This window comes from Hyaloscypha bicolor (assembly GCF_002865645.1).
Source record: "Hyaloscypha bicolor E unplaced genomic scaffold K444scaffold_87, whole genome shotgun sequence".
NCBI classification, from domain to species: Eukaryota; Fungi; Ascomycota; class Leotiomycetes; order Helotiales; family Hyaloscyphaceae; genus Hyaloscypha; species Hyaloscypha bicolor.
The window spans coordinates 3,311,481-3,322,846 of NW_020194589.1; the positions used below are offsets into that span (position 1 = coordinate 3,311,481).

At 47.9% G+C, this 11,366-nt stretch overlaps 4 protein-coding genes across 4 annotated transcripts; 3 read left to right on the forward strand and 1 right to left on the reverse strand.

Moving 5' to 3' along the window:
- Positions 1-1,430: 1,430 nt before the first annotated feature.
- On the forward strand, positions 1,431-4,003 carry K444DRAFT_591581 (uncharacterized protein). Its single transcript, XM_024878197.1, has 3 exons — positions 1,431-1,924; positions 1,971-3,238; positions 3,366-4,003. The coding sequence occupies exons 1-3, from the start codon at positions 1,748-1,750 to the stop codon at positions 3,844-3,846; spliced, it is 1,926 nt and encodes a 641-aa protein (XP_024736236.1). The 5' UTR covers positions 1,431-1,747; the 3' UTR covers positions 3,847-4,003.
- Positions 4,004-4,315: 312 nt separating this feature from the next.
- On the forward strand, positions 4,316-6,801 carry K444DRAFT_653441 (MFS general substrate transporter). Its single transcript, XM_024885879.1, has 9 exons — positions 4,316-4,682; positions 4,733-4,809; positions 4,878-4,929; positions 4,979-5,153; positions 5,208-5,231; positions 5,285-5,356; positions 5,405-5,908; positions 5,956-6,116; positions 6,161-6,801. The coding sequence occupies exons 1-9, from the start codon at positions 4,419-4,421 to the stop codon at positions 6,533-6,535; spliced, it is 1,704 nt and encodes a 567-aa protein (XP_024736237.1). The 5' UTR covers positions 4,316-4,418; the 3' UTR covers positions 6,536-6,801.
- Positions 6,802-7,911: 1,110 nt separating this feature from the next.
- Positions 7,912-10,172, forward strand: K444DRAFT_614122 (uncharacterized protein). Its single transcript, XM_024880479.1, has 3 exons — positions 7,912-8,259; positions 8,320-9,939; positions 10,110-10,172. Exons 1-2 carry the CDS (start codon positions 7,934-7,936, stop codon positions 9,743-9,745), a joined length of 1,752 nt encoding a protein of 583 aa, XP_024736238.1. The 5' UTR covers positions 7,912-7,933; the 3' UTR covers positions 9,746-9,939; positions 10,110-10,172.
- K444DRAFT_430632 (uncharacterized protein) lies at positions 9,812-11,018 on the reverse strand. Its single transcript, XM_024872760.1, has one exon. It carries the CDS (start codon positions 10,741-10,743, stop codon positions 9,877-9,879), a length of 867 nt encoding a protein of 288 aa, XP_024736239.1. The 5' UTR covers positions 10,744-11,018; the 3' UTR covers positions 9,812-9,876.
- Positions 11,019-11,366: the final 348 nt, after the last annotated feature.

Consider the following 11,366-nt stretch of genomic DNA (forward strand, 5'->3'; position numbering starts at 1 on the left):
TTGTTTTAGTTTGGGTCTGGTTCTGCCGTGCTATTTGCCGTGTGCTGTACTTTTGTCTGTCCCTTCTAGCTGTTCAAATTGGTCAATATTCTGCGCCGTAATCTACGGTTTATATGTGTCTTTCTTGCTTTGGAACGTGATATAAGCACTCTCAGCCCAGTTTACACATCGAAGCACCTGTCTCTGAATTAATCTGTTAGTTTCATCAGCTATTGTAAGAACCTTACTACCTGCCGATAGAAGGCCGTGTTTTCTAGAGTTTCCGCTAGGGAAACCCGCGGGTATTAATTTATAAACTTTTGTTCAATCTCCCAAATCACTTTAGAAGGTGTCCATAACTTCTCGGGGCGTCTGACATCTTGGTCGTATAAACTGTCTTCGTTTAGCATTGTGGCTGTGAAAACTTGTTAAATGGAGCAGCTGACGTCAGTTTTATAAACCAGAGAATATCGCTGAGAACATATACTTTGTCGACAATAGAGCAAGCTGTCTATAAATCAACTGAATTCCAATTACCCATTGCTGAAAGTTGGTTCCGTTGTTTTTATCAGTGAATCTATCTCTACTTCACTTCAATGGTAGGTTTAAGTGAACTATTCCTGGACTGGAAAATTCAAGGGTAGCCTCGATTAACATATTGAGCTGCACCACCGCGTAGAGTTATTTCACGCATACCAAAGAGCATGCGTCTCATAGTTGATTGACATTGGATGCGGACGCCGCGTCTCACGCTGATTATACGAGAGACGCAAGTGGTCTAAGTATGGTTCAACTGTACTCCTGGAGACTGCGCTGGTGATTGAGCCTGAGATCGAGAAGAATATCTTCTGCCTAGTTTCAGAACAGTCGGGGAGGCAACAGGCTGCAGTATGCGGGAGTCACGACGCAAAAGTCCGCGCATGTAACCGGCAGATCACATGACCTAGGATGCTAAAGCTCGTGCTCTATGCTTGCTCTTGTTCTCGCTCTCGGCGAGAATCAGCGCCCACAATGAAGACCTACATGAAAGAACAGGACAATAAGTCGTCAGATTGGCTTCAGAAAGTCATCTGATCAGATCGGGACTGGCGGGACCGAACTCTTTATGTCCGGCAATATTTAAATCCGTCACGCCTACGTTGAAGGAACAGGGGGCGGGGATAAGCAGATTGTTTCATTGGACGGAATCCTGGATGCTCAATCTGCGCCGCAACCATCGAAGGGCTGTGTCTCCTTCGGTCAGACTGTTGCTGAAATACCCGCGAAGTAGGGACAATTGAGACTCCGTCCTTTCAAATCCGTATCCATGATGTCCGAGGCTACAGTCCCACCTCGAAAACGACATCGGCCGGCCTTGTCTTGTGTCGAGTGCCGTCGTCGGAAAATTAAATGTGATCGTCGAATGCCGTGTAGCCATTGTATGCAGCTCAAGAGCACGATATGCACGTACCCAGAGACTCATTCAGACGTTGCCAATCGCCGCAATGTCCCCAAACCCTCACCAAACCTTCTTTCTGTCAACCGTGCCCTACAAGGAGCCCAAGCTCTCGGAACAAGCAGCCCATTGCCCAAACTTCCATGTTTGGCCCTCCTTCCAAGACTGACAGATGGCTCACATTCAGAGGAAGGATCTTGGGGCCCCACTCCTATCGGTTCCACGAACGACAGTCCCTCTGAGAAGGATGTTCAAAAGCTCGTCGACCACGCTAGGGAACTCGAGCAACCACCGCCATCATCAGTGTCTCTCAACAAGAATACTGATCAAGTAATGTCAGTACTAGGTGCTAACTTTTCATCTTTTGGGGACGTAATGCTTCAGGTCGGGAGCAATCACCCCAACGGGGTCTTCGAGCCACCTCACCTTATGTCAACTCAAGATCTGAAAAGCGATCCTCATAAGACTCAATTTTTTGGAAGAAGTCACTGGATGAATACTTTCAACATGGTACGTAGCTATATCCACCTGCAGCAGGCTCGTTTAATCAGCATAGTTCTCCCAAAGATGCAGATACGAGGATAAAAACGGCAAGGTTGTAACTGGCTTCGAGACTAACGATGTCCGTGAGATCTTTGAGAAGTGCAAACGAATGACCAAGGCAGCCAAAACAAAGCAGCCAACGGGACTGGACATGGGCAGTACCAATTTCAAGGACCAAGTGCCGCCACGAGAAATGGCAGATCAACTTGTTGATCTATATTTTCGCACATATGAATCTGTTTACAGGATTCTGCACATCCCTTCTTTTAGAAAAGAGTATGTCGACTTTTGGAATTACCCAGAAAGCACAAGCACAATTTTCGTCGTCAAATTGCTCCTTGTTATGGCTATCGGCGCTTGTTTTTGTCAAGGAGAAAGAGAAGAAGACATCCGCAGCAGTGCTCGACAGTGGGTCATTTCTTCCCAATCTTGGGCGTCAGCACTCTTTGATAAGGAACAGCTCAACCTCTCTATAATCCAAGTAAACTGCCTCCTCCTCCTGGCTCGGCAAACAAACTCTGTTGGTGTTGACTTGATTTGGATACCGACAGGCAACCTTCTCCGAATAGCATTTTCAATGGGTTTCCATCGAGATCCAAAGCACTTTCCAAAATTACCCCTCTTCGTGGCGGAGATGCGAAGGAGAATCTGGGCGACGGTGCTGGAGATGACCGTCCAGAATTCAATTGATCTCGGCATGCCGCCATTAATCTCATCCAATGATTTCGACACAGAACCACCATCCAATATTGATGACGAGGACATATCTGAAAGCACAACAGTCATGCCCAATCAAAGACCGAATCACGTCTTCACGCAAACCTCGATCCAAATTTCTCTTTGCAAATCTTTGCGTACCAGACTTGGAATCGTCCACTTTGTAAACAGCTTTCATTTGGAGCCTTCCTACGATGAAGTCTTGCATCTTGGGCAGGAGATCAACAAAGCGTGCAATGATGCCAGTCGTCTTACTCAGTCATATTCCGCCTATCTCCCTCGACCGACGGCATTTCAAACCAGCCTCCTTGACATTCATATACGTCGCTTCGTCCTTGAAGTACACCGCCCGTTCTTTTTGATATCTCAAACCGATCCTCGGTACTACTTTTCAAGAAAAGTGCGCCTTGAGAATGCCCTCAAGATATTTTCCCATTCAGGTGTCGAGGACATGCCGACAGGCCATGGTTCCCAGTGTAGGAACGATTATGAGAGCTTGAAAACCGTTGGAGGCGGACTCTTCAAGACGATTTTCTTCCACGCCATAACCATCGTCATAGTCGAGTACGTATATCTTTTCCCCCCCTGTGACTGTGTCATGATGTCTTGAAAGTCTGAATTCAGCCTGTTCCTGTCCAAAGTTATTTATTCACGTTCCTTAATCGAGTATTACTGACTTGATGTTGTTTAGGCTCATTCTCTTGCTAGACGAAGACATCGCCTCAGGCCTATCACCATCGACCCAAGCCAAAGCTGCCCGCGAGCCGTTGTACGAAGCAATCAAAGACATGTCTAAACTTGCCACTGATAGAGTCAGAATGGGAGAAGACAACTTTAAAGGGCCCGTGTTCTTCAATGCTGCTGCTGTACTGATTCATGCAAAGGCCACCGGAATGCCTCCAGACCAAATTGTCCCTGACGCTGCGAAAAGGAGCGCGAATGAGTGTCTCGAAATCTTGACATCAAGGATGAAGAAAGCAGCTCCGGATGGAGTCACGCTAGAGGGCCAGCTTGAGAGTTCTACCAGTGGAGCGGATCAGACGATGGGGGAGCCGGACTTCGGATTCGATTTGATGATGCCAGATGTTTATATGGGTGGATTTGGGGTGGAGGAAAGCTTTGGCTTTCCAATGGGGGAGTCTTGGCTTTTTACCAGCTGGGAAGCCAATTAGGTGCGTGATTGTATACTTTGCAATCGTGAGAGTAGGTTCGAATGCTGTGTAAAATGGGCTAGGACCAGAAGGCGCTTCACCATCTTTGGCAAGGCAATGGTATCGCCTCTCTATTGTCAATGTAACAATTTAATTAACGAAACTTCACCATCCGGGCATAAATAAGTTGTTCTCAGCGTATATACACTACGTTACTCAGACACATCGTGGGACGACAACCTCCACTACCAGCGATCTCTTCATCCACCACATAATAATTGTTGAAATTCGGCACCGTCCGGTCCCGAAACCCCTCGGGAGTCTCTCCAAGCCCACTAATCCATGCAGCCTAACTGCAATTCGTACAAAATAACCAAGGTCGTCAAGCCACAAAAGCCTTGTCGGGCTCGGAGATAACAGGGGCACGAGATGCAAAGACGGCGGAATTCAATGACCGATGCTGCATATATCTTGCACATGCACCTCAAAAGCCATCACAATTTTCAAAATGCGCCCTCAAAGTTTCTACTGTACGACAATTACTACTCTCCAGTGCTTCTTAGGTCCAGCTCACGATTCGAAATCTAGCTGATATGCATTCGCCTACCATGGAGGACGAAAAGCTTGATCACGCAGAACTTGGAACTCCAACACCTGAAAGCCCCACCGTACAACCGGAAAAGACCCTTGATGAAGCACAGCCACCGAGTCAAGAGATTGTTATACAAGATCACACAACGGCCAGGACAGAGACAAATGAAGAGGAGTGGGTTACCGGGCTCAAACTTGCTGTCATTGTGGCCGCCATCACCATGGCGGCCTTTCTTATGTTGTTGGATGTATCGATTGTTGCCGCAGTCAGTCCCTATCTCCTCTTCCCCATGAATTTATGTTAACAGTTTGGAAGGCAATTCCGAGAATCACGAGTGATTTCCATTCTCTAACGGATATTGGGTGGTATGGGAGTGCGTATCTGTTGGCAAGGTAGGTCGTCTACCCCTCGAAACTCTTCTGCGTCCTCAATCCAAGAGACGCTAATATTACAACACCAGCTGCTCTCTACAGCCAATGGCTGGCAAAATCTATAGCAAATATGACTCCAAGGTGACTCACCCTGCGTCTCAGGTTGAAATTCTGACTGACACCCTTCAAGATCTGCTTTATGGTCTTCTTAGCCCTCTTCGAACTGGGTTCACTCCTTTGCGGAGTTGCCACCTCGTCGAAGATGTTCATCGTCGGAAGAGCTGTGGCTGGGATGGGAGGATCGGGCATTGTCAACGGTGGTTTGACTATGATTGCCAAGTGCATCCCGATGGAGAAGCGAGGAGGTAAAGGCATTTTACTCTCTCATTGATCAGATACTGACGACCTGGTATTTGAAGTGTATATAGGGATCATTATAGGCAGTGAGTGGATCGTTATCCGTTTCTCATCAGTCACCACAGCTAATACTACTCAGCTGCACAGTTAGGAATAATGTTAGGGCCATTGGTGGGAGGCGCGCTCACAGAGTTTGTGACCTGGAGGTGGTGTGAGTGCTGTAATCTACCTTTCTACCACCCCCACTGAGAAGATTTAGGTTTTTATATCAACCTTCCAGCTGGTGGCCTTGTCGCGATTTTCCTTTGCTTGATCCACATACCCAGCCATTCCACCAAGACAACCAGCAAATCCACCTTCAGCTCCACTGCCAGATCTCTCGATTTAATTGGTTTCGTGCTCTTTGCACCAGCTTCAATCATGTTCCTCCTCGCCTTGGAATGGGGCGGCAACGTGTACAGATGGAACAGCGCAACAATCATTGGGCTCTTCTGCGGTGCTTTCGGGACAATCGCTGTATTCTTTATCTGGGAATCTCGAGTAGGTGATGAGGCTATGATTCCTTTGTCAATGATCGAGAAGCGAATCATCGCCTCGAGCTGCCTTGCCATGCTTTTCGCTGCTTCTTGCATGATTACCACGAGTTACTACATGGCACTTTATTTCCAGGCCGACAAGGGAGTTTCACCAATGCTGAGTGGCGTCTACCTCCTGCCTTCCATCCTCACCCAGATGTTCTTTGGCGTTGCTTCTGGAGGTTTAGGTTAGTGTTCTCGACCAGAGGGTTTGATTCATGCTTACCGGAATCAGTCGGTCGTGTGGGCTATTACTTACCGTTCATCATTACCGGTACTATACTCACGTCCATTGGGACTGGCTTGATAAGCACTCTCATATCAACCTCAAGTACCGGGAAGTGGGTAGGATACCAGATCATAGCTGGCGTGGGCCGCGGATTGGCATTCCAAATGGCAAGTTCACTCTCCCCCAGTCTCTTATCTGCTAACCGACCAAGCCAATCCTCGCGATACAAAACAACCTTGGGCCCAAAGATATTCCAGTAGGGATGAGCCTCGTGATGTTTAGTCAAAATATGGGTGCAGCATTGTTCCTTTCATTCGCACAAACAATCTTGTCAACTACCTTAACCCACGAACTGCCCGTCCTCGCCCCAGGTGTGAACGTTCAAGCAGTCATTGCTGCCGGTGCATCTAAATTTCGAGATGTTGTTTCGAAGGCACTTCTCCCGGGTGTTCTGCTCGCGTATGATCGGGCGATCGATCGTGTGTTTTATCTTGCGACTGGATCCGCGGTCGCGGCGTTTGTTGTTTGTTTGGGGATGGGTTGGAAGAGCGTTAAGAAGGCGAAAGTCGTCGAAGCAGAGGCATGAAAGATTGAATGTACTGTACAGAATGAGGCGGAACATCTGACTTGAGGAGTAAGGAGTTTCTTAGAAGGGAATGTTAGGGGTTGATTTCCAATATTTGTAATAACGCAAAAACTCCACTTAAACAACCAGAAGGTCAATAGGAAGCAGGAATGGCAATGTATAGAGTTTAGGTGATGTGGTGTGAAAAGAAGTAGGGAAACCCCAGGAAATAAATGCAACTTCACTCAAAGCATGCCGAGTGATTCGAATTCTCGAGCAGATTTGTGTCGTTAGTAGCTGGTTTGTGTTTCAAAAAATCGTTTAATGATTAAAAGTTTAAAACTGTAAATATTCTGGAAATCCTGGCTTCACCAACCTCCACGGCTTGATTTTTCGATGATCAATTTTTATGGAAAATATAGGAGGTCACTTTTAGCGGCGCTCCTTCAACGCGACCTGAATTTCCACGGCCACGCCCCGACTTAGCCATCAACATCCGCAACACCATCACCACGACACGGCCACAACTGACAACCTTCCATCCCCATGGAGATATTACTCCTACGCCCGGCCAAAGGAACTACGAGAGTTTGAGCGGTTCTGGCCATCAATCGAAGTGCCTGAGGATCGCGAGAGAAACAGATCTTGCGGAGTGTGTCTCAGACAGGCGACCAGACAAGAAGGATATATTCCTTTCACACTTGGCACGGATCCATCTACATACAACATAACTCTCAAAGATCAGTCCCGTGTTACCAAAATGACGCATCAAGACACTCTTGATCAACACATTAAACCAGGCACCCTCCATCTACCAATCGGAAAGGGGCAGTATAAATTGTATGATTTACTTGGTGCCAAAAAGCAGCCAGGTAAACTCAAATCCCACCAACCTCATATATTCAGAGTTTCATGAGTATAGAAGAACGGCGCCTCTTTTTAACAACAGATATCTGAACTACAAAGACTATTAATGTAAGATCTTCCGTTATTCCCTAAACGTTTCCTCGGCAAGGACTTCGAATGTGCCACAACTTGTGAGATCTGAAAAAGAAAAAGAAAACCCCTATTTGAATGCACATACACTACGAGATATTTGGAAGGAAGACTGAGACTATCTCCATCTCTCTATCCAGAACCAGGTATTAACGTATCGAAGTGTATTTGGAATTGAGGTCCAAGGGCTGGGTTCACCACAATGAGCAGGGCTTATCTTGTCGGCTAAAACTTATACCGCACCCTAGCATTACCATTGGGCAAGTTATTTGACGGCCACAGAACATTGGTGATTGGGGGATCTAGGGTGGGGACGGGTCACAAGATATTCATCCTTGGGCTTCTATCAGGCAGCAACGTGGGGATTTTCAGCCTCACGAGAGAACTTCTCCGCATCGACAAGTCCTCGCACCTCAGCCCAACATGGACTATTCAACTCCCCGACCGCCTGTTTACGATATGAAATACCCACCGGAGTACGATCCCACATCGCCTCTTTACGAGATCCCACCGGAGTACGTGAGCGCTTCACTGCCTCCACAACAGCAATATGGGTCGTCGTTTGGCTATTCCCAGCCAGCCGAAAGTATGAGGCACACTCCAACATCTCTAGGATGGCATCAAGGGTCGGAATTCATCAAGTTATATCAGTTCATCGTACCAAAGGGCAAACTACCATACTTTCAGTTGTGTGACAAGTGGGCGCCAACTTACCAGACCCCACCTAGAGTTTATTTGGATGAACCAAAGTAAGTGCGAAATGATTGCTTCTCAATAGTAAATTGTTGCAATGCTGATCTGCACTTCAGAGGTTATAGGAAGAACCAGTTCCCATGCCAGTATCCAGGCACCTGTCGTGAAAAGGTAAACGTCTTTGGGCGTCCCGCCGACCTCGAGCGCCACTACAAGAATGCGCATGTAGATGAAAAAGATAGTTTCCCTTGTGACTATTCAAGATGTGCTCGATCCCAAGACCCTTTTACCCGAAAAGACCACTACAGAGACCACCTTAAGGACTTCCACAAGGAAGACATCGGCCGGGCCAGAGGGTCAAGGGATATGGATAGACAGAAGTGGCAACGAGCCCAGGAGACATGGCTGGCTGAGCGAGCTGTCTCCCCAAAACATTGGCGGTGTGCTAGGTGTCTCGTGAAAAACCCTGTTCCGAGATGGGAATGTCTGTCGTGCAAAGACCCGTGCGAGGAAGATCGAAGAATCCGACGTGAGAGGTTCACCGGAGGGTCCGCCTCTTACCTGAACAGGGATCAAGAATACGCATCGTCATCGCTTTCTTATCCGACCTGCACGACCTGCAAAGGCACATATTGGTTTGCTGAATTGGGGGCTGGTAATCATATTCCGTGCCCAACATGCCAAGGCAGTACTGTTCCTTCTCAGGACTTCGGTTCTTTCGGTGAGACTGCATGGGCGGGTGATATGCCAATCGGAGGGCGAAGAGAGAACACATTCTCGAGCCAAGAAGTCTTAGACAACCCCACCACCCGTAATTCAAAGGAGCCTCTGAGCAATGCAAACAGTGGTGAAAAGCCAAGGTCTGGACCACCGACCACACCTAATCGCTCTGCGGCACCACCCTCCTGCAAACCTGATGTTGGCGAGGAAGAGGATCCCCAAGGAGAGAAAGACGAAGACGCGATCAATCCCGAGGTGCAGCGAAAGGAAGAATTAAGAGCACGTTTGGCGAAATTGAACCGCAATATGGGTATGCAGGGCATGTTCGGTCAAGAGGACCAACGCGAACAGAGGTTCCAGTTAGCCAGCCTACCGAGTGGCCTTACCCAGGAAAATCGGAGAACAGAAACCGGACACGCTGCGGTTCGGGTCCCTGACATCACAGCGGACAAAACGAAGGAGAGCATCGGCAAGGAAGATGTTAGGAAAGAATACGCAGATGCAGGAGTTCAGGTGGACATCATAACTGATCAGACCACCGGGGCACCAGGGAGGAACATGCGAGGAAAGAATATGCAGATGCGGCAATTCAGGTTCGACATTACAGCAGAAGGAAGCAACGCCACTGGCCATCAAAAACCAGATAGTCGTCAAGAGTCTATTTCCCATACTAAGGTGGTTCCAATAGGCGACGGCCCTCGGCCATCTGCGATGTCCCCGGAAATGGTGACTGAGATATTGGGTCTAATTTCCCAGGTTCTCGACGAACGAGATCGACGCCAGGATAAGAGATCGTTCATGGGAGAGAATCATAGAAGCTGACTGTAGTGGAACTGATAAGGAAATCTTGAGCATTGCGAATGTGGCAATGCCCTGCCCACAAGCAACTCATACTGGGCTCGAACAAGACATGACAGACCTCGAAACCCAATCTTCAACCTCCGCAGCCAATTCTAAGGCTGAGCTAGCTCTGCTGGGGATGGCCAATCTGCCACGATTTGCGAAACCTCATCCAGGTTAGTAACAATCCTCACCACAATCTTGCCCAAAGTGCTTTTTCTCTCGAAGGAGTTGAAAAGGCGCCCAACAAAATCAGCCTCCGACCACTCTTCCTGTTCTCTTTCCACCCAGCCCCTGAATTTGTCGTCAGTGTACCTCTCACTGATGCCAAACCCCGCCAACACAGGATCCTCGCGTGGCTTCTCGACCAGCACAAACAGAATCTCTACATTAGGTACTTGAAGGTTGCCAAAGTGAAGAGAACGTTCGAATATTTCTTGCGGCATAAGGAGGAAGCGAACTCGTTCATCGGGATACAATCCATACGCGGCGCCTTCGGCTTTGCAAATCGATGTCTTTTGGCAGGCGTATGGCTCTTTGTCGTGCTTGAAAACCACCACATCGCGGTCCGGTCTCCAGTACAAGCCTTTGCCCACATCTTCAAACTCATCACCGATCTCACAGTCGGTGGGGTCCGCACGTTGCTCGGGAAATTGGGCCCATCCGTCACAGCTCCATCCATCTGATTTCGTTTCCCAGCCCTTGGTGTAGAAGACTTTTGCTGCTTGACGGGACTCGCGGCAGGCGTGTAGAAGTGAAGGTACATTTGGATGTGTAGAGAAGAAGAGATGTTTCCAGGTAGCATTTGAGGGGTAGGCGTCCACCTCGAGGAGTTGAGGGTCGGAAATGGAGACTTGGATGAATTGAGAGTGGCATAGGTGAACTGCGCAACCCCATATCATGCATCGGATTTCGATTGGAAACCTCTTGAATCGAGGGAAGTACTGTAGGACTGTGTTGTTGCGTAATTGAGTCTCCATTGAGGCAGGAGGTATTGTTGATATTTGGTAAAGTTCGAAGATGTGAAATAGTTTTTGCAAGGGGACGCGACGCGTCCGCCTCGGTCCGTCTCGGTCGGAAAGCAGTTCCAGGCGAGTTGTAACCGATTTCCAAGGTCAATGCACACCCCAAGCGAATGCACACCCCAAATTTTCAGCCCACCTCGGACTTAATTAATTAATTATTAAATAACCACACTATTAATCGGTCTAAAATTAAAGATATAGAGTAATTGAACTAGGCGCATTAAGTTGGCTAACCAGGATTTTTTATTTTCTAAGACGTTGAGGTAAAATAATCTCCCTTCCTGATCGGGAAGTCTGCACCACCCCTATAGCTTCAGAATCGTCCTCTTCCACGATTACCGCTTCCTGAGCCCCTAAATTCGATAAAATCGAAGACCCTACCCTCAATATTACTATACGGGACGGTTTGGCTTTCTTAGCAGCATTTCTAGCTGCCGTAGCTGCCTTTCTTGCTGCTGCTCTCTCCAAAACCTCCATTTTATACTTCTCCCTCTTTACTCCATCGTCAATCTCTTTTTGCTTCGCCTTCCTTACCTTCTCTACCTCCTTCTCCTGCTTTTCCAAGGCATCTTTTATCG

Bases quoted from the DNA above. Each gene is read 5' to 3' on its own strand.
- K444DRAFT_430632 (XM_024872760.1), bottom strand. From the start codon at position 10,743: ATGGAGACTCAATTACGCAACAACACAGTCCTACAGTACTTCCCTCGA.
- K444DRAFT_653441 (XM_024885879.1), top strand. From the start codon at position 4,419: ATGCATTCGCCTACCATGGAGGACGAAAAGCTTGATCACGCAGAACTT. The intron at 4,683-4,732 runs GTCAGTCCCTAT...ACAGTTTGGAAG, and splicing joins ATGTATCGATTGTTGCCGCA to GCAATTCCGAGAATCACGAG. The intron at 5,232-5,284 runs GTGAGTGGATCG...AATACTACTCAG, and splicing joins TATAGGGATCATTATAGGCA to CTGCACAGTTAGGAATAATG.
- K444DRAFT_591581 (XM_024878197.1), top strand. From the start codon at position 1,748: ATGTCAGTACTAGGTGCTAACTTTTCATCTTTTGGGGACGTAATGCTT. The intron at 1,925-1,970 runs GTACGTAGCTAT...TAATCAGCATAG, and splicing joins GGATGAATACTTTCAACATG to TTCTCCCAAAGATGCAGATA. The intron at 3,239-3,365 runs GTACGTATATCT...GATGTTGTTTAG, and splicing joins ATAACCATCGTCATAGTCGA to GCTCATTCTCTTGCTAGACG.
- K444DRAFT_614122 (XM_024880479.1), top strand. From the start codon at position 7,934: ATGGACTATTCAACTCCCCGACCGCCTGTTTACGATATGAAATACCCA. The intron at 8,260-8,319 runs GTAAGTGCGAAA...TCTGCACTTCAG, and splicing joins GTTTATTTGGATGAACCAAA to AGGTTATAGGAAGAACCAGT.